The sequence below is a fragment of the Monodelphis domestica genome, chromosome 6, assembly GCF_027887165.1.
Source record: "Monodelphis domestica isolate mMonDom1 chromosome 6, mMonDom1.pri, whole genome shotgun sequence".
Classification (NCBI taxonomy): Eukaryota; Metazoa; Chordata; class Mammalia; order Didelphimorphia; family Didelphidae; genus Monodelphis; species Monodelphis domestica.
In genome coordinates, this window is record NC_077232.1 from 10,489,452 (window position 1) to 10,516,483 (window position 27,032).

At 51.2% G+C, this 27,032-nt stretch overlaps 3 protein-coding genes and 1 long non-coding RNA gene across 8 annotated transcripts; 1 reads left to right on the top strand and 3 right to left on the bottom strand.

Moving 5' to 3' along the window:
* Window positions 1-4,443: 4,443 nt before the first annotated feature.
* LOC130454966 (uncharacterized) lies at window positions 4,444-7,234 on the bottom strand. Its single transcript, XR_008912701.1, has 2 exons — window positions 5,948-7,234; window positions 4,444-5,428 (listed from the first exon to the last, which is right to left on the bottom strand). It is a non-coding gene; the product is annotated as an uncharacterized LOC130454966 (long non-coding RNA).
* Window positions 7,235-7,317: 83 nt separating this feature from the next.
* Window positions 7,318-8,216, top strand: TMEM223 (transmembrane protein 223). Its single transcript, XM_001366994.5, has 2 exons — window positions 7,318-7,626; window positions 7,876-8,216. The coding sequence occupies exons 1-2, from the start codon at window positions 7,362-7,364 to the stop codon at window positions 8,166-8,168; spliced, it is 558 nt and encodes a 185-aa protein (XP_001367031.3). The 5' UTR covers window positions 7,318-7,361; the 3' UTR covers window positions 8,169-8,216.
* A 1-nt stretch (window position 8,217) lies between these two features.
* On the bottom strand, window positions 8,218-11,337 carry TMEM179B (transmembrane protein 179B). 2 transcript variants are annotated; one of them, XM_001366945.4, is made up of 5 exons: window positions 10,836-11,079; window positions 8,978-9,165; window positions 8,761-8,895; window positions 8,564-8,642; window positions 8,218-8,483 (listed from the first exon to the last, which is right to left on the bottom strand). In XM_001366945.4, exons 1-5 carry the CDS (start codon window positions 10,929-10,931, stop codon window positions 8,304-8,306), a joined length of 678 nt encoding a protein of 225 aa, XP_001366982.1. In that variant the 5' UTR covers window positions 10,932-11,079; the 3' UTR covers window positions 8,218-8,303. The 2 variants fall into 2 exon arrangements, with proteins under 2 accessions (XP_001366982.1, XP_007497787.1); XM_007497725.3 differs by lacking the exon at window positions 8,761-8,895 and having other exon boundaries at window positions 10,836-11,337.
* TAF6L (TATA-box binding protein associated factor 6 like) lies at window positions 11,031-26,707 on the bottom strand. Of its 4 annotated transcripts, none has more exons than XM_001362594.4 (13): window positions 26,560-26,707; window positions 20,169-20,317; window positions 19,486-19,534; window positions 19,045-19,203; window positions 18,866-18,952; window positions 18,015-18,165; window positions 17,859-17,909; window positions 13,650-13,744; window positions 13,092-13,166; window positions 12,674-12,894; window positions 12,452-12,584; window positions 12,242-12,370; window positions 11,031-12,165 (listed from the first exon to the last, which is right to left on the bottom strand). In XM_001362594.4, exons 4-13 carry the CDS (start codon window positions 19,189-19,191, stop codon window positions 11,407-11,409), a joined length of 1,848 nt encoding a protein of 615 aa, XP_001362631.2. In that variant the 5' UTR covers window positions 19,192-19,203; window positions 19,486-19,534; window positions 20,169-20,317; window positions 26,560-26,707; the 3' UTR covers window positions 11,031-11,406. The 4 variants fall into 4 exon arrangements, with proteins under 4 accessions (XP_001362631.2, XP_007497785.2, XP_007497786.2 ...); XM_007497723.3 differs by having other exon boundaries at window positions 19,045-19,261; XM_007497724.3 differs by having other exon boundaries at window positions 19,045-19,295.
* Between the last annotated feature and the right edge of the window lie 325 nt (window positions 26,708-27,032).

Here is a 27,032-nt window from a genome sequence, read left to right on the forward strand (position 1 = left end):
CAGGGCAGAGGGCTCATGACTCCACATCTTCCTTCTGGACCACCCCAGACCCTTAGCTGTGATACCTGACTTCACTGGAGCTGCTTGGTCACCTGCTTCACCTTCTCACTCCCATCCCTTCCCAGCCTCTTATGGCTCACCTTCCCTCTACTCATGACTCGGGCTCTTGACTCAGTTTACCCAAAAAGTTGTGCTCCATTTGCTAGCCTTGCCTCCTATTACCCAGGTGCCTTCTGCCACTCTCCTGCCCTTGGAAGCTAAACTCAAAAAAACAGGGACAGTGAGGTGGCTCAGTGGAGAAAGAGATCCTCGGTTCAAATTTGGCCCTAGCTCGGTGACTGAGGGCAAGTCATTTAACCAGTCCTAATCACTCTTCTGCCTTGGAACCAATACACTATATTGAGTCTAAGAAAAGGAAGGAGTTTAAAAAAACCCAACTACAATTGTTGCCTTTTTGTATATTCTAGAACTTGAGAATTGGAGTTTGTCAACATGGAATGTAGAAACCCCAAACTTACAGCCTAGTAAGATCTGATGAACCCCAAGTTTTAGGACTAGCTTGTAAATTGGAGACCCCAAAGCTTGTCCTTGTACCCTGTTCCTGTGAGAATCCACCCTGAAGGTAATCTCAGGCTGGCAATTTCAGACTGAATCATGGACCCCCAAGGTAAATGACAATTGACAAGTACTCTTGTCTTAGGTAGTCTTCCCATTGTATCAGAGACCAGGAAAGACCCCACTGTAAGTAGCCCCTTCTCTAACACCCCAGCCTCTGGCTAGGATTCCTTTCCCAATCTTGATTGTATCCTGGCACTATAGTTTGAACCCTCCCACTTTCTTTGCAGCTATGGTAATGTCAATCCTCTTTCCCTGCCCCTGGATCTCCCCAAATGGTATATAAGTCCCCCAAATTCTTTTGTTTCTTGAAATTGTCCAATCTAATGCAGTTGGCTATCCCAGGTCAGGGACCAGAGCTGCCAGAGTTCAATCCTGGGACTCTGCATAGGTGTGTGGTGTGCAGCTCTGTGTAGAGGCCTCATTCAACCCTGTACCTCTTTCCTTAATTAAAGAGTGTTTTTTCTGACTATTTCATAGTTGTGTGTTATTTTCTCAGTTAACAAATGGAGGCCCCAGCGAGATTCTGCAGTTCCAGCTGCCTGAGCCACCCTGCTAACAAGGACCCAAGACTTGAGGTACCCGTACAACCCGTTTGGGGTTGAGTCAAGAGTCTGGTTAGCAGAGGGGCCAGGTAAGTGGCTCTCGGAGACAGTATTTGGGAGTGACCCACTCTAATTACGGGGGCATTACGCAGTGGTCTGTGGTTTGTGCAGAAAGCTGCAAATCCAGAGCCTACCTGGGGGCTGCTGGAATGGGAACAGCATGTCTGTGGCTCCAGGAGGTGGTGAGGGCAGCTGGCAGCCTGAGGAACCACCTAATGAAATATGTATTTTCAAGATGGCGGATGGTAGCAGAATCTGGCCCCAAGGTAAATTGGACAAAATGGAGTCTAGTTCAGCCTTATTACAAGCTCTGAGCTTGACTAGATTTTTGGGGTGTGTGCAGCAGCGTCTATGCTAGGGCTCTGGGCAAGGAGAGTAGTTCAGAGGTGCGAATGGTTGGCTGAAGGCTTTGAATGGGAAGCTGAGCTGCAGTGTGAGAGCCTGAGTGTTCCATTGAGGGTCTGAGTAACTACTTTAAATTGATTAATAGAGAAAGTGTCTTCATGAGTTGAAATGCCAGTTTTAAGGTTTAAATGGTTGTAAACTTTGGTGAAAGCGCTTTGGAGAAGCTTAAGGACGAAAGTTCTGGATTTCTTCTCCGTTTTCTGGGAGGTTTTGCTCCTATTGGATGTCTGATGGATTCCTTAAGTGGAGGCTTCGCAGTTCATTTCAAATGCTTGTGATTTAAAGGTTAGCAAATAACGCCTGAAAGTTGTGTTAACAGGAGAGGCGAGACGAGCTGCGATCCGGATATGGGAACATCCAGCAGGAGGCAAAAGGAGGTCCAGAAATTCCCAGCTTTAAAGTCTCAGCTTCCCAGTCTGGGCTATAGTTAAATGGGTGAAATATTGTCTCTCAAATGCTGTTAGTTTTCAATGCTGGCAATTCACACCTTTTATTCTGGGCATTAGCCGCTCTGTGAGGGCTGCCATTTCCCGCTTTTGTCAAGCTGTTCGTCGATTCCAGAGAGCGAGGTTTGATGATCGCGTGTGCGTTCTGAAGTAAAGAAAGTTCATTTTTGGTCAAACAAGTCATTTGGGGTAAAGGCAAAGCTTTAAATGCTAAGGAAACCCTGAACGTCTTCAAAAACTAACCAGCCAATTTCCTCTCAAGGGGCGGCTTTAGCCTTAGACCAAAGGGGTTTGAGGCAGAGCTGAGAGAAAGGCAAACTTGGAGCCAAGGATAGATGAGAGTAAAAGGATAGAGAAGGGAATCGGCTAGGGACTCTTTTTTCATATTCTGTCTTGGAATCAGTACTGTGGATTGGCTCCAAGGCAGAACAGTGGTCAGGGCTAGGCAATGGGGTCAAGTGACTTGCCCAGGGTCACACAGCTAGGAAGTATCTGAGGCCAGACCTCTTGTCTCTAGGCCTGGCTCTCAATTCACTGAGCCACCTTGCTGCCCCCTGGTATTCTGATTTAAAGGTAATTCTAAAGCTTTTCTTTAATAATCCTGAGTTTTGTGTTTAGTAAGAAATTTTATGGGTTTTACTTTTTTTTTATCCCCTCACTTTCCGTCTTGGTGTATTGGCTCCAAGGCAGAAGAGTGGTAAGGGCTAAGCAATGGAGGTTAAGTGACTTGCCCAGGGTCACATAGCTAGGAAGTGTCTGAGGCCAGATTGGAACCCAGGACTCAATCCATTAAGTTACCCAGCTGCCCTTTGGGTTTTACTTTTTGAAAAAATAAAAGGGCCATGAATGATAGCCTGAGTTTTTAAGGTAAATTTCCAGAGTGTAACCACTACAATAGATAAGTTTTTGTTTTAAAAGACCAGCATCCAGCTGTGTGACCCCGGGCAAGTCACTTAACCCCCATTGCCTAGCCCTAACCACTCTTCTACCTTGGAGCCAATACACAGTATTGACTCCAAGATGGAAGGTAAGAGCTTTAAAAAAATAAAAATAAATAAATAAAAGACCAGCGAATCCCGATTGCTTTCTATGGTGAATTACTTTTAATTTTTCCTTTTAAGTGGAGAGAACTCATCTGATGTGGCATTTTGTGAGCATTGTTTTCCTGGTAGGTAATCCTTGGCACATGACTGTTTTAAGGGAAATGGCTAGGTATGCCCTGCATTTTACCACCCCAGCTCTGGAGTGTGGGTGAGTGATTAGAGCTTATTAAAGTTCAGTTGGCAGAATTGCTTATCAAAAGGAACTTGTGTAGAACCCTGAAGCACTGACCGATATCTCAAGAAGCTTCTTAAGAGCCAAAAGCCTGGACGAGATCTTCCTGCAACCTAGAACGTGAAGGATTTCGAAGGAGACGTCTCTAGGGGAAATCCCGGAGTCCCCAGAGTCGCTGGAACCCGTAAGTCTTGCCTTTCTTAACTGCTTTCATTTTGCCCGTCACTTTCCTGGAGCAGACTAAAACTGGCCGTTTTATTTCCCCTGAGAATTATACTGAGCAAAGTCCCTGTAAGGTAGAAACCTAGAAAGCAGAGTTTTATTCCCCAAATTAAGCTGAAGCAGGAAAGTTTCAAATGGGAGCATTTTACCCAGTTAAGAGGCTTGAACTTAAAATCTGTTACTCTGAGAATCTGCAGCAGAGATTCTAGAGGGCTAGTTTGTGTCAAGGTAGTGTCACAAGAAGTTAGGAAAGGAAAGACAGAACCTAGAACAATGGTTAATAACAGAAGGTTGTTTACTTTGTCCCCTGAGCATGGTCAGAGAGAAGGGCCGTCTGGGGTGGGTGGTTGGGAAGATCATTGGGAAGAGAAGTGCTATGGAGGAGAACTGCTTATGGATGCAGTCCCAAGGGCACATGGAAGACACCTTCCAAGTTCCGGGAGCTTTTCTCCCTCGTTGGAAGTGACTTCCTACTTTTCTCCTGTTATAGCGGGTTTTATGTCATCCCACATTGAAGAAAGCCGTAGAGGCAAGGCCTGAAATACAGGAATGGAGGAAGCAGAGAGAAATTTTTAGCCCTTGTGAATGAGGGAGCAGATGGAAGAGGTTCCTTTCTCCTAAGGAGTTAAAAGGAGGAAGAGGACCCGAGTCGTAAGGAAAACCTGGCAAACCTCAGTGCCAGAAAGGGGAGGCAGGGAGCAACCCGTATAGATAGTGAATTCTAAGCACCATTTTTTTTTAACCCTCACCTTTCCAGAATCAATACTGTGTGTTGGTTCTAAGGCTGAAGAGTGGTCAGGGCTAGGCAACGGGGGTCAAGTGACTTGCCCAGGGTCACCCATAAGCAGCACTTTTAATAAGATAGAACAGCAAACTGATTCTCAGTACCAAGTTTATCATTTTGATAGGCAGGAAATAATGAGGTAAGTAGGATACCTTTGTGCCTAGGAATACTAATGAGATCACCTATAGGGGAGGCCCAAGTTCACTGGTAAATGAGTCCTTATTGCTAATGAATAGATAGATGTACTCACAACTGCCCCAACAAGAGAATTATTTTCACAATAATTTTTATCTCCCGTCTTTTTGCTTTGGCTGACTCAGTAGCAAAATGATGTCTTTCGTACAAAGTAAAACAGTTCATAGAAGTCAAAAGCCTGATGGTAGTTAAGAAGTTAAAGACGTAGGAACAGACTTGAAATCCTGGCATCTGGACCTCCGAGAAGTTCTGGAATTCGAGAAGGGTGGAAGCATTTTCAGTCTGGAGAATTGTGGGAGTTCATTTGAATTTGGAGACCGTTTCAGTTTGACGTTTAAATCGTTTCAAGGCTGACATTGCCACGAAGGCACTTGATGGGGTTTGGGGGTGATTGATTAATTGACTATCTAGTTAGAATTGTACTCAGGGCTAGACAGTATCTTAATTTTGGCCACGTTATAGTCTGGGGCGTGGACTTCTTTATGCTTCTGTAGTTGCAGGCTTGCGTTTTTTCTGATTATTTTGGTAGAGCAAGGCAAGCTTGCTGATTAAGCGTGCAGCTGCCATAACTTTATAATTGGGCTCCAGTAGGCGTTATTGGAATGAGTAGCATGGAGTGCAGATTAAGGTTAGCAGCGTGGATAATCCTTGTAGTGAGTACGTATATGGGGAGTCGATCAAGTCCTGTTAGAGAATGTTTATGGGTTTCTCTTTGTTTTCTTTTGCAGCAATGAGGCCTTCTTGTACCAAAGGAGAGTCCACAGGAGAGAGGACGCCACAAGCAATACATCAGGACCCACCAGATTGGAAAGACTTTGGGGAAATGGGGTCCTGGTTGGTTTGTTGGAATTCTTGCCAAAGGTAGACACCTGCCGGCCTTTCTGGCCCAAATGGCAATGCGCAGGAATTTGAGGAGCGCACCCAAATAGCAGTTCCACCATTAGTAAGTCAGACCCTATATAGCGTCACCCATTTGTTTGGGCAGCGGCGTCAAAAGGGGGGGACAGTGTCACCATGGAATCTAGGAACCCCCAAACTTGCAGCCTAGGAAGATCTGATGAACCCCAAGTTTCAGGACTAGCTTGTAAGTTGGAGACCCCAAAGTTTGTCCTTGTTCCCTGTTCCTGCGAGAGCCCACCCAGAAGGGAATCCCAGGCTGCCAGATTCAGACTGAATCGAGACCATTTCCCAGGGACACCTTTAGTATCCACTGTGAGTCGCCCCTCCCTGACCCCTGCAGCCTCTGGCTGGGACTCCTTTCCCAAGCTTCACTGTCCTTTGAACCCTCCCATTTCCTCTTTCCCTGCCCCTGGATCTCCCCAAATTCTTTTGTTCCTTGGAATTGTCCCTGTCAGTGTGGTCGGCTGTCCTGTTCTGTCACTCTGCCCTGTAGCTCTTACCTTGATTAAAGAGTGGTTTCTCGGACTACTTCATGGTTCTGTTGCTTTCTCTGTTAACACGTTTAAATGAAACATTTATGGAATTCCAGAGCCCCAACCAGCCCTTCACAGCCTCTTCCTGTCCCGAGCCATGGCCTGCCTGTGTAGGTTTCCTCTTAAGGGCTTAGGAAGGAAGCCAAGTCAAGGTGCTGCTACCACCTAACTTATGGCGGTAACACGGTACTGTGGGGTCGGCTTACTGTCATCCAGCTCTGCCCAAGCCGGCGGCCTCTTGTTCCTCCCACTCAGCGCCCCTCTAACCACCCCCTTCTCCCTCTAGACACTCCTTGGGAATCCTCAGCTCCCTGGGGTCGAGTTGCTGGCTTTAAACTGCCGATTCAACTCTGCTGTTCCTGCTCTAATCTCGCATCTCCAACTGCCTTTCAGAATACATCTCACCCATTATCCTTCCCCTAAGCTTCACTATCCTGTTGCTGTAGAGCTGGGACCCCCCCCACCCCGCCTCCACTCTCACCTCCTGGCTCCGCCCCTGTGGATTTCACTTTAGTGCATCCTTGGTCAGTTTCGTCGGTCCTGCAGCAACTTTCACACCCGCCCCCTTCTCTCCGACAGAATCCACCCAGGTGACCCGCCTGGGCCACTGCCTGCCTCAGGGCTCTCCCCATTTCCCTTTATCCTCCATTCAGTCTCCGATGATTTTGCTAAAGCTCAAAGTCTGCCAAGCCAGCTCCTCTCTACTCGGTGAACTCCAGGGGCTTCCCATCATCCCCAGGTTCAAACACAAGATGCTCTATTGGCATCACCCGCCTTCCCCCCCACCCCCCGGAGCTTCCCAGAATTCTTCTCCCTCCCCAGGTCCTACTGGATCCAATGACCCTGGCTTTGGGGCTGCTCCATAAACATGACCCCCTCCAGGAGTTCCAGTAGGCGCTTAACCCTACTCTGCGCCAGGGGCGCAAAGCGTTTGAAAGCACTATCTGGTCGGCGCAATTATCACCCCCCCCAATTTTGCAGTTGAGGAAACTGAGGCAGGCAGTGGTTAAGAGCCTTGCCCAGGTTCTCGAGGGGTTAAATATCTGAGCTCGGGGGCGCTCTCGTTTTCTAGCACCAACTGCCAAGCCCTTCCATAGTCTGGCTAGAAGCCAGAAGCAGAGTCGCGCACGCCTCCTTCGCTTCAGAAGCAGCTTGGGGTCGCGCGCCCTCTTCCCATCGGGTAGTTTTTCAGCCCCAAAGGACCAGAGCCGAAGCTCCCGGAGTGCTTGGGTAGAATCCGGGACGCTGTAGGTTCTGGCTGAGATGGCCGAGAAGCTGCGCTTGCGCCAAATTCCCCGCCCCCAATTTATCCCTTCACTCCGCCCTACTCCCGGGCCGACCCTCAGGAAACCGGAAGTCCCGCCCCGGAGGCGGTGCCGGCATGGCGGGGCTGGCGCGGCGCTTGAGGCTCCTGTGGCCCCCTGGTGGGGCCTGGGCCCGGGCCGCTCTGCACGAAGCGGCCCCGGCACGGGACGTACTGCTCTTCGAGCACGAGCGCGGTCGCTTCTTCGCCTTCCTGGGCCTCTTCTGCGCGGGCCAGGGCGTTTTCTGGACATCACTGGCTGCGGCCGCCTTGGCCGGGCGCCGTGGCAGCTCCGGCTCGGTACTTTGGCGCTACGGACTGGCTGCCGGCTGCGCTTCTGTCGGTGAGAGCCGGGGTGTGGGGAGGGAGGGAGGAGAGCAGCGCAGCGGGCTAACAGGCTTGGAGCCAGGGGGCCTGGGAGCGGGCACAGCGTGGGCAAAGGGGCTGTCACTGCCCGGGTCTCGGGTCCTGCCTGGGCACCACTAGGCGGCGCTCCCGTGCCCAAGCTGCGTGCCCCCAGCCTCCCGCAGGGCTAGTCTTCCCTCCCCCTCTTCTCCCAGGCTCAGCCCTCCCTCCTCCCTGTCCTTCCCAGGCTTGCTGGTGCTGGCTGCCGGCCTGCTCTTCTCCCGGCGCTCGGTGAGATCCGTGTTGCTCCACAGAGGGGGCCAGCAGGTGACCGTCACCACTCACGCCCCCTTCGGCCTGGGCGCCCAGTTCACTGTGCCCCTGCGCCAGGTGTCCTGCCTGGCCCACCGCGGGGAGGTGCCCGCCGTGCTCCCCCTCAAGGTCCGAGGCCGCCGCTTCTACTTCCTGTTGGACAAAGCCGGCCGCTTCCCCAACGCAAGGCTGTTTGACCTCACTGTGGGGGCCTACCGGGGCCTGTGACTCCCCCCAACCAAGCCCCGAAGGGCAAATAAAGAGCCGGAAGCGCAAGTCCCTCTGACTTTTCATTGGCTGGGGAGGCGGAGGGCTGACTGCCGGCCCTCCAGCCTAGGCACTTGGACGTCCAGTCTTTGGCGGCTACCTCAGGCTCTTCAGGGATGGGTCAGGGGAGCGAGGCCCGAAGAGGGCGTCTGTCTCGGAGCTCCACTCGGGGTCCCCTCGCTCCAGGGGCCGGAAAGGGGGCCCTTCCCACTTCCACTGCAGCAGCTGCAGGGCCAGCACCAGGCACCACAGCCCCAGAGTCACCCAGGCAGAGGCCTGTGGGAGAGGGCAGAGATGAGGGTGTGTCTCCTGGGGCTCCCCCCCTCCCGGCCTCCGGTTCCCCAGAGCCTCCTTACTTCTGCGTCATACAGGATGGAGTAGAAGTGCAGGCCGGAGCCGGGGGGCGTCCAGGGAAGCTTCTGGGCCTCAGAGCAGCTGCAGGGCCAGAGAGGCTTCGTGAGTGGGGCCTCAGCCCATCAGGCCGGGCCCAGAGGGCACAGCGCACCGTCTGCGCCCGGGTCCTCCCTGTCCGCCCTCCCTCGGTGCCCATTACCAGGTCACAATTTTAGAGCTCATGATGGAGGCACAGAGGGACTTGGTGCCAAATCGCAGGATGCAGGCCGACACCAGCACCAGGAAGATGGCCGCAGCCGACAAGGCCAGGGAGATGCGGAGGCCAAGGGCACTTCTGTGGGGGGGGGGGGAAGAGCCCAGATGAGTCCTGGCGCCCCCCTCCCCATGGGGGCGCCCCCTGCCCCTGCCACAGTCACCTGTGGGCATCTTCAAGGCAGCTGCTGTAGGTCCAGTAGAGCAACAGCAGGAGGCAGTAAAGGGCCAGGAGCCCGGAGACCCCCGCCACGAAGAGGCAGAGGGAGGGGGCGGAGGAGCTGGACAAGGCCAGGCCTGAGCTGTTCCAGGTGGTGGTGCCATAGATGGGGCACTGGCCATTGAAGGAGCCCTAGGGAGAGAGGCAGAGCTGGGCCGGATCCTGGAGCGCCCCTGCTGCCAGGGGAGGCCACGTGCCAGTGTGCACTGGCCAAGGAGCGTTCTCCTGGGCATTGAGGGCCAAGCTGAAGCCCCTGGGGCCAACCCCTGTGCGCAAACCTTCCTATTTGCAGGCAGGTGGCACTAGCACGCAGAGCTTCCTAAATAAAGCCCGACAGCGAGCAAGAGAGGCAAAGAAGCACCCAGTGGATGGAGTCCCGGCCTTGGACCCTTCCTAGTGGGGGGACCCTGGGCAAGTCCCTTAACCCCCAGTGCCCAGCCTTTCCTGCTCCTTTGCCTTGGCACCAATGCACAGGACCGAGGGTTAAAAATAGGGCTACGAATGGTACGTGGACACAGCGGAGGCCTGTGGCATTGCCCCTGCTCCTTACAGGGCAGCAATGGGCAGGCTGTGCTGAGCGCATCCATCCTTACACTTAAAATCTAAGGTGCCACCAGGAGGTGACCGCTGAACCAGACCAGCTGCTCTGGGGTAACAGGAGCCGGCCAGGGCCGGCTGGAATCTGCTTCTTCCCAGCCAGGGTCTCTGGGCAGGGCCCACAGCTCTGAGGCTCCTCATTCTGCCTGGCATGGAGGTGCCCACTTGGGCAATGACCCTGGGGCCAACATACACCAAAACTGCCGTGGGAGCCCCGGGTCCCGGGTGTGGGTGGCAAGAAAGAGGAAAGCCCAGAAACATCCGGGGCGCCTATGAAGGGATTCCCAGGCAGGGAAGAGAAGGCAGCGGCTGGGCCACCCACGCATCTGCTGTTTAGCCTCCTTTTGGACTCTCGGCAATAGAGAAGGAACAATTCCCTAGCAGGAGTAAACGTGAGGAGAAACAGCGCAGGGAGCAACAATTTCTTTAAATAAACCGCGAGGACTCCATGGTGGTGGCCAGCGAGGTCACTTCTGGACCTCCTTCCCCCCCCCCCCCCCAGTTTCCCTTGCTGGAGGGAAGGTCTCAGGCTCCACTGTCTCAGGAGGTCCAGGCCAGCAAAGCGGGGGAGCTTCTCGGACACTCCCAGGGTAGTGACTCTTTTTCCTGCTCAGCCTCTAGGCAGATCTCCTGGGTTAAGTGAAGATCCAGTTCCAATCCGTTCTTTAATTCTCTCCGACAAACAGGGAAGAGAAACTGGTGTAGGGGGAGGGGCTGCTCCTTGGAGCCTTTGCTGTTGGGAGGGGCCAACTGGTGAAGAGGGGGCCGCCCAAGGGGGCCCCCCACCCCGTATTTCACGGGAGGATAACTGCGACTCCCAAATAGGGCAGAGAGGGATCCACGTGACCACTCAGGGGCTACATTAGTCCAACGAGCTGGGCAAGGTATAGCTCAAACTCCTATAGAGGGAGAAACCCGAGGACGAGAGAGAATCGCCCTGAGACATGTAGCCCCACTTCCTGAGCATGGGGTGGGAGGAGGGGGGGGGCGGCTGAGAGACCATTGAGTCTCAGGCCAGGGGGAGAGAAGAGACCTTAGTGACCACAGCCCATCCCCCCAAGCTGTCCAGAGAGAGAAACAGACCAGGGGAGTGACTGGAGGCTACTTACTGCTTCACTGCCCAGAGGGAAACTGAGGCCGGGAAAAGGGAGTGACCGTAGTCACTACAGCACGCCCACCCCACAGCCCTCGCCCCGCGGCCCCACCTGCGTCCGGAAGACTGCGGCGGCCACCACGGCCCCGGCCAGGAAAGCGGCGGCGAAGAGCACGAGCTCGGCGCGGTGCAGCCCGGGGAGCGCCATGGCCGCCCCACCTGGCCCAGACCCCGCCCAGCCCGCGCTTCCGCGCGCCCTAACCGCCTCCCTCCGCACGCACACGTCTTTACGCCGTCCCACGGCGGCTTCAGGTAAACATTTATTTATAAACGTCCCGCCCCCTCGGGATCGCTCCGCCACTTCCCTATCCTCGGCCTCGAGGCCTGGCCCACCTCCTGGATGGGCGGCACCAGCAGTCTCGGGCCAAAAGGACCCACTGCGAGACCTGGCGCGGCCGGTTCTGCTAACCGAGTTAATCAGCGAAGTTGGAGAGGAGCAAGAGCGAGAGGCGGGGCCTCCGAGGGCGCCGCCCCACCCCGCCCCCTCTTGGAGGGAGGCAGCATTCGTAGTAATCTGCGGAGGAGGGGCCCCAAGGGGGCGTGGCCTAGGGTAGGCACGCTCTCCCAGCAGCAGATGGAGCGAATAGTGGGAACCCCCGAGGACGCTGCCCGGTCCCGCCCCCTTACAGCGGGAGGTAGAGTGAGTAGTCCGAGAGAAGCCAACGGCGGGCGGGTCTTGCCGTGCGGCCGATCATGGGCAGCTTCTGGGCGTAGCGGGAGGCTGGACTGGGGCCCTGCGGTGGCGGGAAGGCTGTTTGGAACAGCCGGCCCCGGCACCGTCGGCCCGCCTGCCTCCCGGCGATGATAAAGCGGAAGTGCGGGGCGCCCCGAGGGGCGAAACGGCTTTTCTGAAAGACATCCCGGGCTCCAGCACACAGGCCCTGCTGCCGCGGCGCTCCCCGGGGCCGGTGCACTCGAGGCAGGGGCCGGCTCTCGGGCGCGGCGGCCGGGGCAGAGGCCGGGCCGCCCGGGTTCGCCCCGCGGGGGCTCTCCTCGTCCCGGGGGCTGACCGTGGCATTGGCCGTCAGCTGAGGCATCTTTCGCACAGCGTCAGCCACGGCCGCGGGCTCCTTCTTGGCCCCGGGGGGCCGGGCAGCCGTCGGGGCCGACTGTCCCGTTCCGAAACGGGTGGCCAGGCTGTCTCCAAAGAAGGCATAGAGCTCCCGATAGGTGTCCCCGAGGGAGACGGGAGAGGCCGGGCTCCCCAGCCCCGGGGTTCCCGGAGCCAGAGGCGCCCCCGGCCCAAAGCCCGGCTCCCCGGACCCCCCAGGAGGCGACTCGTGCAGGAGGAGGCCGGTCCAGGGCAGGTCCTCAGGGCGCCGAGTGCGCCGGCTGGGCTCCACTGCCTGCGCCTTCATCTTGAGGAGCCGCTCCACAGCCACCTGCAGGCGCCACAGACAGGTTGGAATGGAGGCCGCCCTCTGGCCCTGCCCCCACCCCGGGGAGCCCCGGACTCACCAGGATGGCCCCGTACACTTTGTGGCCGTCCGCCTTCACCTGGGCGTTGGACACCGAGTAATCGTCCAGCACGGCCTGCAGGTTGGCCCAGTAGGTGGACAGGTGGGGGTACAGCACCTGCTCCACAGCCTGCGGGAGGGAGCCTCGGAGTGAGGGCCCTTCTGGTCCCCCTGCCCCCTGCTCCCGGCCCGCCCAGGCCCCAGGCCTCACCTTCCAGCCCAGGGCGTGCAGCCCCACCACAGCCCCGTAGTGGGAGCACAGCGGCCTCACGGGGTCCGCCAGCACCTTCTGCAGCGACAGCAGGATCTGCTGGGACAGGCCGTTCACCAGGTCCCCGTGGGTCCTGGCCAAGGAAATGGGAATCAGTGCACAGTGGGCTGGGGAGGGCTGGGGGGGAGGCACAGCGAGGGGAGCCCCTCCCGCCCCCCCTACCAAAAGATGTGGCTGAGCAGGAGGGCAGCGCCGTCCCGCAGCGTCCAGTGGTCATTCAGGGGGTTGATGGAGGCAGCCAGCGGCTCGAGGACACAGTAGAGGACGCTGCCCACCAGGGAGCGCACGTAAGGCCCCAGGCACAGGTGCGGATTCCGCAGGAGGCTCCGGGCCACCTGCAGCAGCCGGTGCAGTTGCTCTAGGTCGTGGCTCACAGACTTCACCTGGGAGGAGGAGGAGGAGGAGGCCAAGAGCCCAGGGCTGAGCTGAGGGGCACAGGAGAGCCTGGGCGGGCTGGCCATTTATCAGGTGCATCCTGGGAAATGTGGTCTGTGCCCTCCGCCCCACCCCCATTCTGCAGTCAGAATCCTTGCACCCTCCCCAGCACCCCGGGGCCCCGACTTCTCATGCCGTCACTCACCCCACTGACGACATACACAAAGTAGGGCAGCAGGGCTGCGATCTTGGAGTTTGTCTGCAGATCCTGGAGGGCCACCTGAGAGAAGGAGAGGGTGACTGTGAGCCTCTCCAGTGGCAACACGGAGCCCTCGAGCCCAGGGGAGAGCCCTGAGAAGGACCAAGAAGCTGAGGCCTCAGGGGGCAAAGGCACCCCTTAGATCCGGTTAGCACAGCTCCGGCCCAGAGAGCGGTAGGCAGAAAGCTGGGTCCGTGGACATCGACGACCCCTTCTAGGGACCGATGACCCTAAATTTGTGCCCTGTTCATCAGAGCTACCTGGAAAAGAAGAGGTTTCACAGAGCAGACCAAATAAAGTGACTGAGAGAGGAGGAGGCTGGACGGTCTGCAGACTGGGGCGAGGCCTCCTTTGGACAGAAGGCTGCAGGATGGAGGGAGAATGTGCCCACGGTCCAGCCTGGTTGTGTCAGGGCTCAAGAGAACAGTTAGTGAAGAGGCCCTTGTGACAGGAGACAAGGAGAAGGAGCTTAAAGGAAACTTGGAGGGCTCCAGAAGCCCTGACCTTCATGAGCTGTGGATCATCCCCCAGCACGGCCCGTGTCACTTGCTGATAGTACTTGAGGAGGTCATCCGTCAGTGAGGAAACGGCACTGGGCACTAGGAGAGCATCGAGAGGAATAAGAACAGCAAATAAGTCCTCTTTCTGAACATCACCAGCGCCAGGAACCTCTTCCCAGCCATCTCCCACTCCCTCCATCAGAAGAAAACCCCTCCTAATCAAAACAGTCATGCATTGGTCCTATCTGAAAAGCTCTGGCTCACTGTGAGCCTTGGGTCCTTCATCCCCTGTCATGTGAGGAGAAGCAAGCTGGGTCACCAATCTTCCAAAATTAAGAGCGATTCTGAGGGAAGAGGAAGTGGATGTGTTTCAAGCTTTGTCAGGAGACAGAGGGCTGCCAAGAAGGCAGAGCTGCTCAGCCCTGACTTTGTTTCCTGTTTCCCTGCTAACAAGATGGACCTTTGCAATGGGAATGGGAGAACCAAGATGGCTTCCACACATCTGATGCCAAGGAAAGGAAGAAGATGGGAATCAATACCCTCCTTCAGGAATTCAAGTCACTTGACCCAGAGAAGTTATTTCTGGGATATCTGAGAAACTAAGTAGACCCTTAAGAGGTAAATGGAACCTCATTTTCCATTTGGACAAGGACACTAACCTGGCAGAAAAGGGTAATGGTGTTGGATGGGTTATCGAGAAGTTAGCAAAGCATCATGTGTTATCCATTACATTGTAAGCTCCTGGAGGGTAAGGGCTGTCTTCTATAACTCTTTGTGTCAGTACAGGGCCTGATTTAATAAATATTAAGAAGACAGAAAGATGTGGGCTAGATGATTACCAAATAAATTCTGGGAGCCATCAATAATGGTTCGATCCCAACATGGCAGGGGGTCTACAGTGGAATGCCCCAGGAATCTGTATTTGGCCTTATGCATAGACGGCACATGCCTGGTTAAGAAGAGTTAACAGTCAGAGAGATGGCTCAGTAGATGGAGAGCCAATCCTAGAGATGGGAAGTCTTGGGTTTACATATGGCCTCAGATACTTTCCTAGCTGTGACCCTGGGCAAGTCACTTAACCTCCATTGCCTAGCCCTTACCACTGTTCTGCCTTGGAACCAATACAAAGTATTGATTCTAAGATGAAAGGTGAGGGTTTAAAAAAAAAAGTGAGCTTGACAGGCCACTTGTATGATAAAGATGATATTCAAATGAGATTTAATTTAGCAGGGATATATGTAAAATCTTATACTTTAAAAAACAACTGCCTGAGCAGTTGGATGGGAAAGGCAGCAACAGTCCTTCTAAAGAAGCTCTGGTGGAGGGAAAGGGGTTGGGGGACACGAGTACCATCGAATCATCTAGGTCAAGCTAAGAAATCAAAGGTGATTATTCCTGGGTGGCATGAAGAGAGGCACCCCTGGACTCTCCCAGTCAGACAATACCTGATTTCAGAGGGTCAGGACATGAACAGGCTGGAGCTTCCAGAGGAAGCTAGCAGAGGCTAGCAAAGGGCCTGGAGTCCATGTCCTCAAGCCATGAGGAAGACAGGACAAGACAAATGTCTTCAATGATTGGGAAGTCTGGGTGGGGATTAGACATGTTCTACTTGGACTTGGAGGACAGAACCAAGCAGGGAAATTGTAAAAGCCAATTCAATGCAGGAAAAATGAGCTGGCAATTCAAGTTGTGTCTAAATGCTGCAGGGGGCTCCCCTGCACTGAGCTTCTCCATTGTGGGATGAAGTGGCCTCAAAGAGCCTTCACAAAGGCACTGGAGTGACTGTGAGGCAGTTTGTTCTAGGTGAACTTACCCCCAGCAAAGTAGGGGCAGGATTTGAAGCCAGAGCTCCATACCTCAAGGCAAGCACCGTCTCCCTTGGGTCACAGGGGCAGCTGCTCCAAAGAATCACCACATTGGGATAGGGTACAGATAGGTGGCTCAGTGGATTGAGAACCAGGCCTAGAGATGGGAGGTCCTGGGTTCAAATGTGGCCTCAGACACTTCCTAGCTGGGTGACCCTGGGAAAGTCATTTAACCCCCATTGCCTGGCCCTTACTGCTTTTCTGTTTTTCTACACAGTATTGATTCTAAGACAGAAGATAAGGGTTTAAAAAAAAAAAAAGAATTGCCACATGGATTGATGTTTCCAAAGTTCTGGACACTATTCAAGTCAGTCTGCAATACTAGAAGGTGACCTACTATATCAAAAAGGAGCATGCCATGCTTAGTAGTGGAGGGGCGACCCACCCCTCACCTGCTTCCATTCATCTTCTGCAGAGGAGATGTGTGCAAACATTGGGGTTCCAGGTAGGAAGCAAAGATGGATGTTGGCCAACAGCTGGGGACTCTAGAGATGAACTTGAGCAAGGCTGAGGCTTTGGATAAAAGACTGTATTACATGAGAAAAAGATGTCAACTCTGGCTTCTCCTAACTATAGGTTTTTTCTTTTTAAATCAGGAATGCCAGGAAGTCTTCTATTTTATTAAATGACCATTCCCCCCCTCCCCCCAAATAATATATTCAGTTTTGCTGGATAGGTGATTCTAGGCTGCAAACTTAGATTTTTTCACCTTCCAAAATTTCATATTCCAAGCTTTCTAATTCTTTAATGTGGAGGCTGCTAAGTCCTATGTGATCCTGACTGCCTCTCCCTATTATTTGTAATGTTTCTTTCTGGCTGCTTGCGGTATTTTCTCCTTGGCTTTGGGGCTCTGTAATTTACTAATAATATTCTTGGGAGTTATCATTTGAGGATTTGTTTCTGGAAGTAATCTGTGAATTCTTGCAATTTCTATTTTGCTTTCTTGTTCAAGAATATCAGGGCAGTTTTCTTTGATCATCTCTTGTAGCATGGATGTCCAAACTTTTTTTTTTTAATCATGACTTTCAGGTAGTCCAATAATTCTTAAATTGTCTCTCCTGAATTCATTTTCCAGGGCAGTTTTTTTAAAAGTGAGATATTTCACATTTTCTTTTTTTTTTGTCTTTTGATTTTGTTTTTTGATGGCTCATGAAGCCATTAGCTTCTAGTTGTCTAATTCTAATTTTTATGGAATTATTTTCTTACATGAGCCTTTGAGCCTCTTTTTTCAGATGTTTTTTCCCAGTAAGGGCTAGGCAATATGGGTAAAATGCTTTGTCCACAGTCACCCAGCTAGGAAGTGTCTAAGGCCACATTTGAACCAAGGACCTCCTGCCTGGCTTTGCATCCGCTGAGCCAACCAGTTGCCCCAAAACTATAGCTTTTCAATGAAGCAGATCTCCCTCTTCTTTCTGGAAAGGTGGGAATTACAGGTCCCAAATGTGGCATATGGGACCAACATGTTTTTCATTGTCAGTCAGGTCTGCTCTGCTACATGGGAAGGCTTTTCTAAGCTTGTAAAAACTCTGAAGTTCAAACTCAGTATAAACACATATATAAATGGAGATTTTGAACCTTTGACTTTATTCCTCAGAAGTCCTTAGTATTTCCCCAAATTCCCTATGATCTCCCCAACATGGAGATGCAAGAGAGATTATAGGGAGTTTTGGGAAATACTAAAGACTTCTGGGGAATGAAGTCAAAGGTTCAAAATCTCCATTTATACACACGAATGAACACAGCTACAAGACTAAAGGAACACTGAATCCAGTCATCATCAGGGATCACACAGGGAGTTCGATGAGGCAAGGCCTGAGAGTGGGTTCTCTTCCATCTTGATGGTTAAGAAGGGGTGAGAAATGTGTTGGAAGTTTGGGGGGAAAGGACAGGAAGCCACTTGGGATGGCTTGCACCTGAACCTCACTCTCATGTGCACTGGTCAAAAGAAGGAAGCAAACACACATGCACACACATATATCAAACTCTTTTTGAGGGGGCAAAGAAGGGGCGGGGGCAGGGGGGGAGCCCCTAGTTTGGGGAATGGCTCAGGAAGCAAGAGCACATAAATGTGACAGAATACTACATAATTCCAGAGGATTAATGAGGACATATACCACCTCACCTCCTAATAGGAAGGTGAAGGACTTAGAGCAAAATGAAACAGGTTTTTTTTGCACCCAGCCAAGGCAGAAAACAAACTCTACACATGTATTTGTATTTCTTGTGTTCTCAAGTCAGGGTGGAAGAGTAAGAAGCTGGATTTTGGCTGATAACAACAACAACAACAAAAAAAAATATATATATATTTAAAATGTTAAAAAAGGACAAAAAGTGCTCTCATCACTTACCTGACCCTTGAGGCTCCACGTTTCCTTTACCATCCAGATAAGAAACATGAACTAGACAAAGATCAGAGAAGGTGGGTCACTCAGACAGCATCCTGACCCACCATTCCTCCAGTTCATTGCCTCCCTCTGGTCAGTCCATCCCCCTGGGACTCCCACCTCTCACAGCTGTCTCAGGGCACCCTTTGGGAATGTTGGTGGCCAGCGCCAGTTCCACCAAGTTCACCTCTCGGTCTTCAGGGAAGTAGAGATCACCCTCCCTTGCTGGGCGCAGGGGCAGGGTCTCCTGGGAGCCATAGCCACACACTGCCTAAGAGCAGGAGGGCAAGGTTAGACATTCTGGAAATCTTAAAAGCATCATACAGAAGGATAAGTTATCGGCACCCCTAGATTCTGAGAGGGGAACAGTTCCTGCACAGAGGGAACATGTATAGGAAGACCCACCAAGGCCACAGTCCCAGGAAAGAACTCCGTGTAGGAGTGGAAGCCCAGGGCTCTGAGGCAATCTTTGGGTTCTTAGATGGCATGTCACGGGGCTTCCAGAAATGAGTTGGGGATGGCAGCAAGGACTAGACTTCCCTTCTGGACACACCATCTGCATTTAGGATGATTTATTTCTCATTCACTCCTTAATCGGACCTCTGTCCAAAGCTTCCTCTGCCACCTTAAGTATTTATTGAGCACCTATTATGTGTGCAAAGCTAATGTCTAATATTCATAGCCATCTGTCCACCTTTAAAGTCCTCCCTCTACAATTTCTACCCCTCCTTCAAGGCCCACTTCAAGTCCTCTCTTTCTATGAAGCTTTCCCTGATCACACCATAACTGTGAGTCCACAGTTATAATTTTATAAATTATATAAAAGTAATAATTCTTGTTTCTAGGTCACTTTAAGGTTCACAAAGCATTTTTTCCCATAACTCCCTAAAAGAGAGTTCCTTTGATAGATGAGGGATGCGATAAGGTGGTGGCTCCCTGCTCAGAGAAGGCAAGGCGCTTCTCTGCCTTACCTCCACATTGCTCCAGCGCAGGGCCCGGTTGAAGTCCTCTACTGTCAACTTGCGACGTTTGGTATGTTTCATGAACTGGGAGCTGTTCTGAAGTTGGTAGGAAGAAAGGCTGTGTCTGAAAGGGGCCACGGTAAAGGAAGTGGGGGAGCCAGGGGAGCCCTCCTCTCCAAAGGTGGTACCTGGGTGGCCTCCCTGAGCCGGTAACAGACATCCTCAGCCAGAAGTGCAGCTACCTCATCACTCAGTTCCAGCCCAGCACTTTCAGCCATGAGCCGGACTGACTCCCTGGGGATCTCCACAAAGCGCCGCTCCTCTCGCTCCGACATGGCCCCAGGATGCTGTCACAGAGGGAGGGAGGGTCTCCCTTATCCTCTGGAAGGCTGTTCTGCTTACAGTCTGGAATAACAGATCACTGGGGCTGGGAGGGGCCCTGGACAGGAACACAGAACATGGAATCTTGGAGCTGGGAGGGTATTTGGAGATCTTTATTTTGGAGGTAAGGAAAATAAGGCCCAGAGATGACAAAGGTATATGCAGACAGAAGAGTAAGCCAGATTTAGAAGGTAGGTATAACAGCTGATCCAATGCCTTTTCTCAGTAAGAAGAAATATTGCACTTACTATTACTTGCAAAGCACCTCCACCATCTCATTTGATCCCCACAACAATCCTACGATAGAACGAAAATGTATTAAGCCCTGCTACATGCTAGGCTTCGCTACTATTTATTAAGAACCTCTTATGTGCTAAGCATTTTACAAAAATAATCTAATTGGAGCCTCACAACAGCTGTTATCCCTGAATGACAGTTGAGGAAGCTGAGGTCAACAGTGACTTGCCCAGAGTCCCACAAATAGTAAGTATCTGAGATTGAATTTGAATTTAGGTCTTCCTGACTCCCAGGACTGTAAGCCACCCAGCTGTCCACACATCCTTTTTCCCATCAGATGAAAACTGGATTTGGGTCACTAGACCTAGGTTTAAAGCACACCAGCTGTGAAAATCTGGGCAATGGCTTAATTTTGCTGGGTCTCAATTTCATCACCCATAAAAATTAGGGAGTTTGAAAAGAGCTGAGGCCCTCATTTAAAGGGACTCAATTTGCATCACACGTCTGCTCAGACTTCTTTCATATCTTGATTAGTTTTGCTGATTTTTCTTCTAGTTTGTCTTTAAAATTTTATTTGCTATATGAAACAACTCCCTGGGACAGGGAAGAGGGAAAGATACTGGGAGAAACTATGGTGACATAAAAAAGAAAGCAATACAAAGTAAATAAAACAAAACAGGTAAGTCTCACTCACCTCTGAACCCTTCTCAGTTCTAAATTCTGTGCCTGTGGGTACTTCTTTCCCTTCCCTGTTTCCAATTACATTCTCTGCTGCTTCAAGGCAAATAATCCTTCAACAAGACCACTGGAAACTTAGGCCAGGAATCTTCCTGTTCAGACTTTCTATAAAAAGGGAAGACCAAGAGAGGAAGGAGAAAGATGGCTGCCCTAGGGCCCACCACTCCTTAAACTCCCTTCTCATTTCTACCCTGCCTGAGAATAACCATGGCCAGGGTCATCAACAATTCAATTCATGACCTACTGATTACATATCTCTGGGATACAAAATGTGGTAGCCCTGCTGAGGACCCAAAGACAGAACCAAAATCATCACAGCCTCCACCAAGCTTGTCTGTCACTGGGGCTACTGTCTGGAAGCACTGATTTCACAGGGAGGCTCCAAACTCCCTTGTGGCTAAGGCAGCTGCTGTACCATGTCCTGTGACAAGGAAATCACTTTAAAAGACTGATATATATTAATTTAGGTCGTCAAGGAATTCAGCTATGTAATTCCTAAATGAAAACTCAAGTCAGCAGTCAACCTTTTATGGAGTTTTTAATTACAAACAGGAGGAAGAAAGGTATGAGAGAGAGAGAGAGAGAGAGAGAGAGAGAGAGAGAGAGAGAGAGAGAGAGAGAGGGGAGAGAAGGGAATAGGGCTTAAATACCCCCTCTGTTTAGGCTGGGCCAAAAGGCCCAAGCCCTTAGATAGCTGAGGCAAAGAAAGAGATCAGTCCCTATCACTCACGTGACCAAAATGGAGAAACAGTTTCAGGGGCCTCCACCTCCAGCCTCCTTCAGAGCAAGCCTTCTCAGAGCACAACCTCTCAGAGCTAAACCTCTCCAACCACCTCTCAGTCCTCAGCCCCCACTATCTTTAAGGAAACCATCTCAGTTCCCTCCCCTCAGTTCTCACATCTACCAATCACTGTCCATGTCTTCCCTGTGCCAATGGTGGCTCTAGCTTAACCCAGGACCGCCCAGAGGTCTGCCCCCTTTGCACATGTCTGTTGAAGGTCATATTCTCAAATAAATTTTGATCTATGCTGCAGCCCTTCCTAAATCCTGTTAGGACTGAGTAGGGTGGAGATTGTAAGTTCCAAGACCTGGTTCTGTCATTCCAAGTATCTCTATTGTATCAATTCTAAAATCAATCATGACTCAAAGAACTTCCTGTTCTATGCTTAAGCATAGGTCAAAGCCCTTTCCATTGTTCATCAAAAGGTTTCTGTCCTAAAAGTAATCTTAAGTAGGGAGGAGAAGGACCCTCCCATGCCAAGGGGGTTCACATTCCAATAGACTATCAGTAGGGAATTTTTCAAGTATGAAATTTCCCAATGGTGAAATTTCCAACATTTTTAAGTCTAAGAAATTTTAAGGTTTACAGTCCACACCAGTGGTCACCTCCCCAGACTAGGCTCAGGAGAGCTGTGACACTCAGCTCTGGTCTCACCATGTTTCTCAGCCTTTGCCTGAAGCCCCATCCCTACCCCATTCACACCCCATTCCTAGTGGAACTATATATATATAAACTTTTTTTCCCCTCCAGGAAGAGGAAGGGGCTATTCTTTCATCAAGACACAGAATTTCTGGCTCTGAAATAACAGGACAAGTTTAGACAAGGACTTAACAAGTTAAGACTGACAGTAGGGACAATCAACACTCCTATTTATTCCACCCTCTCTGTCCAGTCTAAAATTTCACCTCCCTCAGGTACAACTACCAGGATGATGACAAGGCACCATCAACTCCCTGAGGGCAGATCATCTCCTTTTTCTATCTGCATCCCCAGTATTCAGCACACTCAGTGACTGGCTGGGTAAGAGCCAAATCAAAATTCATTCATTCATTCATTCATTCATTCATTCATATAGTACTCTTGCTTGGGAATGGAGGGAGTTGGACAGCCCCTTTAGTCCCTTCCAGTGCCATGACTCCTAACTCCCTCAAGAATATTCTGGACATCACCACAGTTAGGTCGCAGGCTAGTACTTCTTTTTACCCTGTTAGATTTAAAATAGTTTTGAGCGTTAAATAGTTGTAGATAAGAGAGTGGGAGCCATAAAATGTGGTAATTAAAATGTTTGGGAGCAAAGGAAATATATAACAATTATGACCGCTGAAATATGTTTTCTACTGTGTCTTGGTTTTATATAAATATAAGATGGTCGCCAGGGAATATATTCCCAATTTATGAATATGCCCAAGCCAACTGGGTTTTATAGAGAAATTTAATTTATAATACACTGATTAATCAATAGAAAAAGAGAGAAAGTAAGAAAGGAATAAGAATGAAGGGCCTCAAGCCAATAAGGCCTAGACCTCAGTCCTAAGAGATAAATCAGTCAGTTGGTTTTATCACTCACCCAAGATCTCTCTAGGTAAGGCTTCTCATGCCAACCTCAGGCTCCACCTTCAAGAAAGCCTCCTTTCAAGAAGTGTTTCCAGAGAATTCTCCTCCTTACTCCTCCTGAGTTCTCCTTCCACAGCCTCCTTCAAGACCTCTCCAGGAGCTTTCCCTCCAGGACCTCTCTCCTCTTCGACCTCCTCCAGAGCATCAACCCCCCCCCCCCCCCATCTTTAAGCCAACAATCTAAGTTCCCTCCCCTCAGTTCTCACATCTACCAATCACTGTCGATCTCTCCCCTCTGCCAATGGTGGCTCTAGCTTAACCCAGGACCGCCCAGAGGTCTGCCCCCTTTGCACATGTCTGTTGAAGGTCATATTCTCAAATAATTAAATCTTGATCTTTGCTGCAGCTCTTCCTAAATCCTGTTACTCTGAGTAGGGTGGAGATTGTAAGACCTGGTTCTGTCATTCCAAGTATCTCTATTGTATCAATTCTAAAATCAATCATGACTCAAAGAACTTCCTGTTCTATACTTAAGAATAGGTCAAAGCCCTTTCCATTGTTTAGCAAAACAAAACAATTTCTGTCCTAAAGTAGACTTATGTAGGGAGGAGAAGGATCCTCCCATGCCAAGGAGTTTCATATTCCAATAGAGTTCTTACTATCAGTAGGAAATTTTTTCAAGTATGAAATTTTCCAATAGGGAAATTTCCAACATTCATAAGTCTAAGAAATTTTAAGGTTTACAACCCCCAGAGAATACACTAGGAAATCAATTTTTAAAATACTATTTGCTGGCTCAATGATTCTGTTTTAATCCAGAAAGCAGCAAAGCATCAAGGAAAGAGCACAGATGTCAGGAGCAGAACTAGCATGCACATCTCTCCTGGCTCCTATGTCAAGGCTTTTTCTGAGAAGCCAGGAGAGGTGTGGGTGCCAATTCTGCCTCTGATACTTGTTTTCTTGTCTCCATGTGAGTAAGTCAGTCAATCCATCAATATGACAAATATTGGACCTTTCTGAGCTCCTCTCTAAAATTGGGATCATAATAATTCTTCCAAGTTAGAATGGAATGAATAGAGGGATGTAGAACAGTAGAGTCAAACATCTGCAGAGAAGGACCCTTGGTTTTAAATTTTAATGCTGCTGTCTTCGTGTAAATATTTCCCAAACTACATTTTAATCTGGTTCAGGCAGCTCTCCCCAGGAGACTTGTTAGATACCTCCCATGTATGATATTTAGCAAAAGTTAACATGCCCATAGAGAGGTTGGCTCCCCTTAGGATGCATTCTTTGAGACAAGAATTATGGGCCCAAGGGACTGAGAAAGCTGGCCTGAGTCTGGAAGTCTTGGGTTCAAGGTCCATCTCTGACAAATACTGGCTGTACGACTGTATACAGGGGATCACTCTCTAATACTAAACACTCAGGAGATGGAGTTTCCTCATCACAGGAGGGTCCTATATCAGTGGTCTCAGGTCCAGAGCCTGACTCAACCCCTATTCCCCACTATATATTTTGAATCCTCTAAAAAGCCAAGCAATACGAGTGAATGGTTAGAAAGCTGGCCTTGGGGCTGCCTGAGAAAGCTGCAATTTCATCTGAGGCTACAGCTGGTGCCTCCACTTCTTCACTCTCTTCATAACTCTACAATCAGGTTTCTGCCCTCATCATTCCACTAGTATCTTTTAGTAGCCAATCCAAGACCTGTTCTTAGACCTTACTGTGACTGTTGACACTGGCACATTCTTCTCCTGAAAACTCTTCTCTCCAGGCTTTTGGGACGTGACTCTTCATTCCCAACTCCTCTGCTGGGTCCTCCTCCAGATAATGCCCCTAGAACTTCAGGTGTCCTTCAGGGCCCTGCCCAAGGTCCTCTTGTCTTCTCCCACAATATTGTGTCACTTGGTAATCTCACTGACCATCTCCATGAGGATGATTATCCAGCCCTAACTCTTTGGCTGATATATAATCTCTCTCTGCTTTTTTTTGCTGGATTGTATGTCCAGCAGGCATCTTAAACTCAGCATGTCCAAAAATGAACTCATTATCTTTCCCTCTAAAGAGCTCCCATGTTCCTACCTTCTCTGTTACTGTAGAGGGAAACGCCCTCTACCCCAGCCCTCCAGCTCACCCTCTCAGTGTTATCCTGGATTCCTCCGGCTCTCTCATGTTGCTAAGGCCTGTCAATTTCCCCTTAAAAGCATCTCTTGTCAATTTCCCCTTCCACTATGGGATCTCCTGTCAATTTTGCCTGTAGCATCTGACACTCCCCCGACCCTGGTGGAGTCCCTCATCACCTCACCCCTGGACTATTGTAAGAGCTGCTGTCTCTCCCCATTCTTCTCCATTCAGCCACTAAAGCTCAGATCTTTTTCCCCCCACCAACTCACTCAATTCCAGTGGCTCCCTTTCACCTCTAGGATTAAACACAAAATGCTGCTTGGCATTCACAGCCCTTCACAGTCTGCCCCCATATTCTTCCATCCAGTGACCCTGGCCTCCTTGCTGTTCCTCAAACAAGACCATCTCTCAGCTCTAACTGTCCCCCATGCCCGGAGCACTCTCTCCTCCACTCTGTGTACTGACTTCTCTGACTTCCTTTGAGCCTCATCTAAAGCCCCACTTTCTCCAGGAAGCCTTTGCCAACCTCTTTTGTTCTGGTGCCTTCTTTCTGCTTATTTTCCGTTATCCTATAGAGAGCTTGTTTTGTACATATTTGTTAATCCTTCCATCAGACTGTGAACTCCTTGAGAAGACCTGGCATTTGGCCCCTCCACTTAATAAATGTCAACTGCCTGACTAAGTCTGCTCCAGAGGAGGTGCAGATCTGCACATTAGAGAAAAGCTTCCCATGAAAAGCAGCAGCACAGGCATGTCCCTGGGAGAACTTCCCCAGGGGTCCCACCATGGGCTCCTGGACAGGTGCTGCCCCTCCCCACCCAGTCTGAAGTTCTACCCAAGAAAACTCCCAGAGGTTAAGTTGAGAAAGGGACTTCTCCGGGTTCCTTGGGAGACCCCCGAGAATGCCTCCACAGCCTCTCAAGAAGAGTCCCCAGCTAGGGCTTGCTGTGCGTTTCTACTTGGTCTCTCCTGCTCCAAGCCTGGGTCTGAGCTGAGAGGCTGGGTCACCCCCACCCCCATCCACTTTGTTCTCCCCATCTAGTACTCCTAGGCTGCCCTTGCTACCTACTAGGACACGGAGATTGTTCTCAGGAAGGCTTCAAGCTAGCTGGGCCTAGGAGAGTGGAGGGAAGGCCTGGATTGACATCTGTTCCTTATTCCTAGCTGTGGACGCTGGTCCACAGCTCCTTAGAGCTTCCTTTGATCCCTCCAACAACGAGGCTAGGGAAGGGGGCTGCTAGTATGATCCCCAATTCACAGATGGGAAGACTAAGGCAGGCAAGGCACAGATGAAGTGAATTATCAGGGTCAGGTCTGAGGCTGGATTTGAACTCGGGTCTTCCAGGCTGGAGGGCTCAGTGGATAGAGCACAGAGTTTGGAATCAGGAGGGCCTGAGTTCAAATATGGCCTCAGACACTTCCTAGCTGTGTGACCCTGGGCAAGTTACTTCATCCTGTTTGCCTTGGTTTCCTTACCTGAAAAATAAGCTGGAAAAAGAAATGGCAAACCTCTGCCAGAAAACCCCTCTTAGGATCGAATATGGCTGAAAAGGCCTGAACAGTGACAAAATACTGCAAGCCTCGTGCCCTGCGCCGCCCCTAAGCTAGGCTTTCCCAACACTAGGCCTCAGTTTCCCCATCTATAAAATGGGAGGCGTGAAGACGGTGACCTTTAAGGCCCCACCCAAATCCTAGACTGAGCCTATGAAAGGCGCCGGCGCTCGAGCCGTGACCTCTGACCCCACACAGTTCAGTGTCAGGAGGCGGGCCAACCGAGGTCCGGGGGTCTCACGGCCTGCGGGCTCCAGCGTACGTTAGGAGAGGCGATGAGACCCTCGGCCCGATGAGGTTCAGGGACCCCGTGTCGAGCGCGGCCCGCGACAACCCTTACCTGGGGGCAGCGGCGGTTGCGGTAGCGGCTCCGGTGGCGGCTCCGGTGGCAGTTCTGGCTAGCTGGGCCAGTCTCAATTCCCTCGCCCTGGGGCAGGCCCCGCCCTTCCCCGCTCCCGGCCAATCCTGGGGTGGCGTCTTCAAGCTCCGCCCCGACTCGTACATCACGTGGGGAGGGTGGCCACGGGAGGAGCCATGTTGCCGGAAGGGTCACGTGACGCGGGTGCCTTTCGGCCTCGCCCCCTAGCGTGGTTCTTTTTGTCGTTACTAGCGCGTGGAGCTTTCTAGCGAGCTCTCCGGAGTGACCAGTTTCTTCAGGCGTGTTTCCTCGTATCCGCGTCTCCATCTCAATTCTCATCTCAACCATCCGTCTCCAATCTCAATTCATTTATAGATACTTTTAAAATGCTCTTTCTGTCATTTGGCTTTGAGCCCCTTTCCCAGCCCGAGAGCTCACCCTTCTCATTCTATTCA